The sequence below is a fragment of the Nematolebias whitei genome, chromosome 7 (assembly GCF_014905685.2).
Source record: "Nematolebias whitei isolate Nwh7 chromosome 7, NemWhi1, whole genome shotgun sequence".
Taxonomy (NCBI): domain Eukaryota; kingdom Metazoa; phylum Chordata; class Actinopteri; order Cyprinodontiformes; family Rivulidae; genus Nematolebias; species Nematolebias whitei.
In genome coordinates, this window is record NC_056504.1 from 25,640,990 (window position 1) to 25,650,564 (window position 9,575).

Genomic DNA, 9,575 nt, shown 5'->3' on the forward strand with positions numbered 1-9,575 from the left:
ATAATAATAATAATAATAATAATAATAATAATAATAATAATAATAATTTGTCACTGTGTTATAAAATGATGCCAGTAACATTTTAGACAGAAAAAAAAAAGGGAAAACCCTATTGTCTGAAAATTGTGACACATTTAACTTAATGTTATGGTAACGGTACACTTTTCTGACTTTTGCAGAATGAAAAAAGGCAAAAACAACAATAAAAAAAGAAGTAATTTAGAGCATATTCCAGTGGTTTTCACTAAGCTGGTCGACTGGAATGGCTGATGTACATCTTGTCTTTTCTGAGAAAAGAGAGATGAGAGAGAGCTCTTAACACAAGAAAGAGCTTTAGAGTTGCCTTTCAGATGCACCAACAAGCTTTCTGTTGTAAAAATCCATTAAAACTAGGCTGAAGGGTCCCACGCCTTCAGTTATGGCCACTCTTTTGTTTCTGACTGCACTTAAGCCCACACCATCATCTAGGGACACAAAGACATGTCTAAAGATACTTTAAGCAGGCCCCAAGATGTAGATGTCTGACAATTTAGGCCATGGTACATAAATGCTAAAGTTTTTTTTAATGTTATATGCAATTTCAAGTCCAAGCTGAACACTAAAATTAAAATATGTGAATAAATGTGACGTACTGAGTCATAAATAGACACATGTAAATACATAAGGAGGAGCAGAAGTTTACAGTACATACCTCCATCCTCACAGTTCTCTGGGGGCTTCGCCTTCTTCGCCAAGCGGGGGTCCAGCCATGTGGTTGTCTTGGTATTGTGACTGCAGAGGACAAAAACAGCAGTCATGTGAGCAAGAAGACTTGTAGCAGCAGGGACACAGCTGCTGAAGTACAAGAAGTGACTGTAAAGATAAGCAGTGACTGGACTCTCCTGTATAATTTGCTCATGTGCACATATTCTACATTTATTTTTACCTATTTGGCCTTTCATCTGGGAGAACAAACCCTGTGAATGTTAAACATGACACATTTACTCAAAAGGAATTAAAAGCTTAGCAATACTCGAAGGAATGCGTATCGCCTGCAGCTTCTCTAGCTGAATATTTTAAGTAAAATCTCTGAAAAGATGGAGTTATAGCTGTTTTTGACCAAACGTTGTTAATGACTGATGCATGATTAAATCTGTACATGCACATCCAATGATCACTTTCTGAGAGTTTCTTAAAAGTTGTACACTGGTTCATGTGATGTGTTGCTAACGCTACAAGCAGGTGCACACAGACACACGGCACACATTATTGTCTCTTGCCTCCAGCAATGAGTGATAATGAGTAGTGTGCAATCAACTGGGAAATCAAATGGTGTTCTGAACCAGTTCAGAACTAAATATGAATGAAACAACTCCAACGTGTCCATTTACTGTATTCCACAAACATATCTGTAAAGCTTAGGTTCAAGAGAGAAAAAAGTGATTGGTTTAGAAAAGGAGCTTCATTTATGTACAATTTTGTTGCAGTTTCAGGATATTGTGGTTGAAAATCAGTTTACAGACATTTTATGTTCATAATCTCTGAGAGACCCAGAAAGATCTATATCCCATTGGAAGACAAAACGTGTGCTTTGCCTAAACTTTTATTTTATTTTTCAACACGTGAGCTTTTTACTTTGTAATGATGAAACAACTTTAAAAAATCCAAACACAACTTTTACAGAAATGATCAAATCTGACACTTCTGCTGGGCCGATAACACGTTAAGCTGGTTCCGACTGAAAGTCCTGTCTGTCTTTACTCAAACATAATGAAGTTATGAATGAATCAAAACACCCAAAAGATCAAACACAGAAAGTACTTTCAGTCTTCAGCTGTCACTACACATACTCCACTGAAGCTGTGTAATGACATAATCAACATGTTACAGCTTTCAAGTTGTCATTTACTCTAAATTTCATCTCATATCCAGTATGAGGACAGCATGACAACTCTCATTGTAGCATATTCACATCTAGGTTCTGGTATAGCATTTATGTGTTCTGCTACAGTACTGACAGCTCAACTCAACTTTATTTAGGTAAATTAACAACATTACAAAAAAGGAAAACAATATAAAATACTATTTTACAAATCAATAATTTACCAAAAAAGGAATAGTTTGAACCCAAGGCTTATACTTGCCTACCCTATTCACTCAGCAGTATATAATAAGGAAATGTATCTACTGTCCATATACATACATATAGTACATGTATGTATTCCTGCTTGCTTTTTCCTGCTTGCTCTCGATGAAGGTGGACACTTTTCTCTCTCGTTCCTGCTTCTGCTCTTTGCCCTGTGAACCTTCCCGAGGACATCGGTGAACCTGTGTTAGAGCTGAGCCAGTTGATAGACACTGCACCATATCTTATCAGGACTATGGGGACTATCTGGCAGTGTCCACGGACAAACTCACCGCCTTCATTGGTCTTCCTCATGCATATGTCTTATAATGTCATCAATATGTTGCTCTATCTGTGCTGAGTTTTGTTTTTGGCAACTTTCAAGTGTCCCATCTAGGACTCAGTGTGAGATATGGTTATTATTTTTTTTTACACTTCTTCTTCCCTCGTGTTCCTCTTTTCTTATCTAAATGAAAAGGGCAGCACCTCCCACAAGGCTGCAGCCACAGACACCTCCGTCTCCCCATGTCTATTTATTTGTGTTTTACTTGGATGGGCTGTACTGAAATGTAATTTTGTTGTGCTTCGGTGCAGTGACAATAAAGCTGATTCTGATACACATGTACACATACACATATTTGTATTGAAATATGCATGTATATACATACAAACACATACTCACATTACATACATACATGGTTACACAATGCATATATACATCTACATAACAGTATAATCTTTTATAATTCTGCATTTTAAGGCTCTTTTAAAGTTCACCAAAAAAGCACATCATTTGAGATCATCATTCAATTTATTCCACAGTTTCACGCCAATAACTGAAATACATTTAGATCTTACTTTACTTTTCTCTTTAGCATGTTCAAATATTAACAAACCTCGTAAATTATATTTACTCTCTCTTAATCGAAATTATTTTTTTATTTCCAGAAGGAAGACATTTATTTATACATTATTTCCAGTATTTTCATAAATACAATGTCATTAAATTGTAAAGTATTACTTTGAAAAAAAAGTTTATTAGTTGGTCCTGCTCACACACTCTTGTTTGTGCTGCTGTTTGGCATGTTGTTTTTAATGCTACTAGTGCTTAGTGTATTTTTAGTTAACATTTTTCTTAGTTCATATCTTAGATTTTATTACTATTTTTCTTTTACATTTTAATATTTTTGTTGGATGTAATTGGGACCCTGTGTACACAATTTCGTTACATCACATGTACCACATGTGGTGCGCATGACAAATAAAGAACCTTGAATCCTTGAACAATATGTCCATTCAATTCAATTCAGTTTATTTATATAGCTCCAAATCACAACAAAGTAGGCAGCACGGTGGCGCAACTGGTAGAGCTGCTGCCTCTCAGCGAGCAGGTCCTTGGTTCAAACCCCGGTCCAGGGGCCTTTCTGGGTGGAGTTTGCATGTTCTCTCCGTGCATGCGTGGGTTTTCTCCGGGTGCTCCGGTTTCCTCCCACAGTCCAAAAACATGCATGTTAGGCTGATTGGTAACTCTAAATTGTCCCTAGGTGTGAGTGAGAGAGTGAATGGTTGTTTGTCTCGTTTGTCTCTATGTGGCCCTGTGATGGACTTGCGACCCATCCAGGGTGTACCCCGTCCCTCGCACAGTGATTGCTGGACATGGGCACAAGCGACCCCCGTGACCCAAAATGGAATAAGCGGGTAAAGAAAATGGATGGATGGATGGCAAATCACAACAAAGTTGTCTCAGGGCACTTTACAGAAGCATTCACATACATAAAAGCCAATTAGTAAAGTTCTCTATCTAAGGAGGACAATAAAAGGACATTTTTGGCACATGTGTTTTTTATTTTTTTCAGGTTTGATTTTATGCAGAGATGGTGCCTAATAAAATACGACTGCAAGTAAAATGTTTCGTGAAATGAATCAAACACTTAAAAAAAAAAAGATTGTTCTGTTTTTATGAAGTTTGATTGCAAATCTAATTAAGTACTGTGAGAGTCATCTGTAATTGATCCTGCCCATCTGTGTGAGCAGGAAGTTCAGCCTCATCAGACTTCACAAAGATGGAGTTTTACATTTTGTTCAGAAGACTAGAAGCTTAAAGTTATGTATGAATTTTAAACCTAATTATTTGTATGTGAGCAAGATGCAAACATGATCGGTCAGATATTTTTGTTAAGTTTTTAATAATGCAAGCTATAGCACATTTATAAGTATGTAACCCACAATAATATTCTTTTTTTGGAAAATTCTTAAAAACTGTATACATAACAAAAAAAAAATCTGTTCATGTGAATGCTGACTCAGCATTCAAAGTATTGTTTCCTGTTTACAGTAACTACAGTCCTTTTTTACAGTCAAACTACTTCAGCATACTTTGTGCTAATAAAACCACATATCAAAATGTTCAGCTCTACTGAGAAAACTTGCTTTGTATTTTAGGGATTTCTGATTTTTACTGTTTGAAGTTATTAATTTTATTCATAAACTTTTTTTCCCCATAAAAAAATACTTTGAGATCTCTCCAAATGTGTTCAAAAACATTATTTAAAACCTACTTCAGCATTCTTGCTTTGTTTTTGTTTTCTCATTATCCTTTTAGGTTTTAGCTACTGTACATGCATGTAGCTTTCAGCTCCAGTTTTGATAATTTTAGCTATGGTTTAGTCTGTTAGGTATTTAAAGCTTTTAGCTACAATATTGGCATACAGTACCCCCTCATTTAACACAGGGGAAATTACCCCTGAAGTCCCGCGATAAGTGAAAAAATGCGAAGTAGGAATAGTAATAGTAGTTCACACACACACATATATATATATATATATATATATATATATATATATATATATATATATGAAGAAGTATTAAACCCTTCCCACACTTGTAATATTCTAAACTATGTTTCTAAACTCTAAATGCTCTAAAAGAGCACAGAATGTCATGATTTCAGCTCTCTGACTCCGGCTGCTCTCTGCCATATGCCAGTGCTCTCGGCCACGCCCACTTCTCTTCTACAGAATGGAGATATGACATGCTGTCGGTGGAAGCTTCTAAAATAATTTTTAATAAAAATTACATGCGCCAATCGTGCGGCTCATCCATCTATCAGCCAATCGTGTGTCATGCCCAATCTTACTTTGAAAAACCGCGATAGAGTGAGTCTGCGAAAAACGAACCGCGAAGTAGCGAGGAACTACTGTATTTATATTTATTTGCAGTTTAGCTAATTTTAGCTTTCATCTACAGTTTAGATAAATTTGATATTTTTAGCTAAGATTTTGGATTTTGATAACTTAGCTTTAACAACAGTGTTGGTGCATCTACAGTTTTGTGTCATTTAGTTTTTATCTATATTTTTGAGTATTTTACCTTTTGACTATGGTTAAGCTTATTTTACATAAATTTTACAAATTTTAACTAGTTGTGCAAAATGTATTTTTTAGCTAGAGTTTTGCCAATTTTAGCACTTAACAACAGTTTTAGTTTGTATCTACACTTTAGTTTTTATATTTTTCATTTGTATTTATTTATTTATATATTTATTTTCATTTACCCTTTATTTATACAGGTAGTTTCATTGAGCTACGAGAACTCATTTTCAAGAGAGACCTGTTTAGGGAGCAGATGGGTGTTAAGGGCCTTGCTCATGGGCCCAGGGTGGGGCGAATGAGGGTGGGGGCAGGTGTGGGTGCTTCATCTACCCCACCCACATTTTTGATGTTGTTGGTACCAGGGCTTCTGATCACAGGCCCACCATCTCTAACCTCTGCGCAACCACTCCCCAACTTGTGATTTAGCAATTATTTTTTTTAGATACTGCTATGCTTTTGTTCTTAATGCAACAAGAATAATTCAGGCGACAATTTATTCTTCAAGAAATTTCTATTTTTAAACTGTGAGTTCACAGATAAACAACTTATCCAGTTACTTTTGATTTAATCAAATGACTGAATTGGTTCATCTTGACCAGAGTCTTTTCTTACTCTATGAAGTAGACCATGCCCGTCTCGGTGTAAGCCATCTCCCAGTTGAGAGGCAGAGGCTCCAGGCTGTCATCACGAGGAAGAGAGCTCCATGTGCGAAAGTCCATGGTGCTGCTGGACTGGTTGTAGCTGGGCACTGCTTTCTGCCACTCTTTGTGCTCTAAAGAGTGTGAGAGGACAGACACGTTAACATGAGATATGAACCAAGAGGAAAAATAGAACAAGCAAAGGTTAGTTCACAGAAACATCTAGACTCGTCACATTTCCTGCCTGCTGAAACAGAGGGAGAGCCTGTTGCTCCCAGGATTTGCATGTGTCTGCTAAAAGGTTGTTTTGCATTTTCTACAGCATGCTGTCATCTTCATTTTGCGTGTTCACATGTTTAACTATCATGCATGAAAATATTAAAGGTGGGATTTTTACACAATCAGGGCCATTTAATCCTGGAAGCCATTTCTATTTTAAAATCTTTACTGCTGTTTCAAGTATATTGTAATATATTTGTTGACACTCCCCTCTAATAAGAAACTATTTTATACTGAACATGAAACGTGCAACAAAACCTAGGCGGCTAATTTGCTTAACACTCAATTCTGTTTTCTCAGAAGATGGTTTGAAAAGATGAAACACGAGGACTTTTCATCCTTTCCTTTTCATGTAGAGCCAACCTAAACAATGGGGAATAATGTTAAAAGATGTTACACAGCGCATGCACATGAAATATTTTCAGGACTTACATTAAAGTAAAGCATTCCACCTCAATCCTTTATTGAGTAAAATAGTTAAAATTCTAAACATGACTGTGATTTTCTGCAGCTTTTTAAACTCACTTCCTTTGGTTCCCAGATCAAAAACACACCCTAGTGCTTCATCTTCATACAGATAAAATGGGCATGGCATGTTTGAAGTTGCTTTATGAGCTGATGCAGACACTTGGAGTGCCAGCCCGAGGGCACAGCCGAGGGGAGAGCTGAGTTCATCAGGAAGGTTCAAAGTGGGGTGAGGCGGGCTACGTACTCGACCACAGGACTGCAGTAGATAAGGACAGTCTAAAGCCAGGAAGGGAGAAGCAGCAATGAATGGTTTAGAGACCCATAGCTCCCATTTTTCCATTAACCTCTTTTTTCATTCAACCATAACTCTTTCCATCTATGACTGGCCTGAGACCGCTCTGCAACAGTGGGGGACTTTAGTGGAGCAGTCATTTGTAACTGGTCTCTTTCCATAAAAAGAGCTCTTGGATCATTTACTGTTTGACTTCAATTTGACAGAGCGGTTGGTTAAACAGATGGATTTCTGCGGCTCCTTTATGCAGCTGAGCAAGCAGTGTTTGAGCTGCTTGTGTCAAAACATTTTTTTCATTCAAAAAAAAAAAACAACAACATTTTTCAGCTTAACCTTGCGTCAATGTTAAACCCAGTCCATGTATTTTTCACAGAACATAACCTATTTCTGTTAGAGGGTTGTTCTTGAAAGCTTTAAGAGGAAATTCACTCCTCGAAAAGATAGGCACTTATCCTGGTTTATCTCATACATGCCATAAGACTGTCAAGGTGACCTGTGATATAATAAACTGGAAAGAAAAATGGACAGCAGTCTTGTGCAGCTACCATTTTTCTACAGTTAAGAGGAGAAATCAGTCGTACAATTCCAGTTCTGCAGAATTTGGGACGTGAAATGTAAATAAAGACAGAAGGCAATGGTTTGCAACTTTCATAAACTCATATTTTTTTCCACAAAGCAAGTTAGTAATCACATCAGATGTTGAAACTAAGAAATGTATCATTCTAAAAAACAAAAGGCTGATTTTGTAATCCACTGGAGCAACACATCTTGGGCTGAGCTGGTGTAGAGGTAGAGCAGCCGACTTGGAACCAGGAAGTTGTGGTTTTCAACTCATGGCTATGCCCACATGTCGTGATGTCCCTGAGCAAGACATCTAATCCCTAATTGCTTCTCAGGTGCTTACATAGCTGCCCACTGCTCCACCTGGGTGTCTCTCAGGTGTGATGGGTTAAATGCAGAGAACTAATTTTGTCATTGTATGGAAACAGACAAGGATGACAACACATAGCACTCACTTACTTACATCTGAAAACCATTGAGACAGGGCTGTATTTGCCTCTGTGAAGCCTCTACTCTTCTTCAACAACAGTTGGTAAACGTCTAGGAACTGAGGAGGCCAGTTGCTGGAGTTTTTGGAGGAATGTTGTCCCATTCTTATCTGATGTAGGATTCTATTTGTTCAAACGTCCTGAGCTGTCTTTGCTGGATTTTTTTGTTTCAAGATGCGTCTAACATTTTTAATTAGAGAAAGGTTTGGTAATTGATCTGATCAGCACCAGGACTCTTCTAAAACAAAGCCATTCTTTGTAACGGAGGCAGTCAGCAATTAAACACTGTCTTGTTGAAATATGCAAAGCCTTCCATGAAAAAGAATGTCCTAATGGGAGCAAATGTTGTAGTAAATCCTGTAAATACATTTCAGCACTTATAGCGCCTTTCTATACGTGTAAACGGCCCATGCCAAAGGTTGACCCCTCTCCTGTTTAATACAGTGGACATATCAGCAGCGTTTCCAAAAATAATTTTAAATTATAATTTGTTACACTACAGAACAGCTTTTCATTTATCCTCCTTTCCTTTTAAATAAGCTTTGACAATGTTTCTGATGGTGTTCACATATGGCTTTTCTTTGCATGATAGAACGTGAACCAGCATTTGTAAAGATTTTTTATTTTTAAGTTTTCCACAGCCCATGCAGTGGAGTTCTTAACAAAATCTGACTTGTTTTCAATGGAGTGCCACCTGAGGGCCTGAAGATTGTAGTGGTGTAGGGACAGCTTTGCCGTAGACACACTACTAATTAATTATTCTTAAAGCTAGTTCAAGCACAAAGAATATTAATTGTTTAATTACAACGGATTCTTTCTTTTTCGAGTTAAATTTCTGCCATATGACCGAGACAACTGTGAGTGGATTGTTTAATCAGTGACATGAGATGCCATTTTATCTTTGACCCATCAGAATAAATGCGGTCATTTATTTAACAGAATCAAAATTTAACATCAAAACATGTACACATTGATTTTCTGATCTGTTTCTGATTAATAAAAACTTGGCACGCTTTACTAACAAGACAAAAGAACATTACTGATTGAGGCTGATTCACCTCTGAAGGCATCTAGATCACTGGCAAATAGAAAAGTTTAAGAGAAGGAATAGATTTAAAAGGAAGATGGATGAAGGAAGATGTATGTTTGTTGACCAGAAATAGCACTCTTCTTTCCACAGCAGCTCAAACCCCCCGGTCCACTTAGTGCGCGACAACTCGTGACGTCTCTTTACCTTTGCAGTGGATGGACAGCTCCAGTATAGAGGTCCCTTTGCGCGCTACCTTTCAGCGTCTCCGGTCAGGGTGGCTGGTCATCGTCAGAAGTCGTGTGGTTTACTCCGTTCAACAGAACAAGCTTCCTTCAAAGTTGTAG

The 9,575-nt window shown here is 37.4% G+C and overlaps 1 protein-coding gene across 1 annotated transcript in view; it reads right to left on the minus strand.

The window, feature by feature from the left end:
* Nucleotides 1–9,575, minus strand: part of LOC119411766 (membrane-associated guanylate kinase, WW and PDZ domain-containing protein 3) — a gene marked incomplete in the record, with an annotated part of 451,370 nt that overhangs the window by 26,460 nt on the left and 415,335 nt on the right. Inside the window, 2 exon segments of the mRNA XM_037678691.1 lie at nt 692–771; nt 6,088–6,247. Coding sequence (XP_037534619.1) covers nt 692–771; nt 6,088–6,247 — 240 coding nt within the window.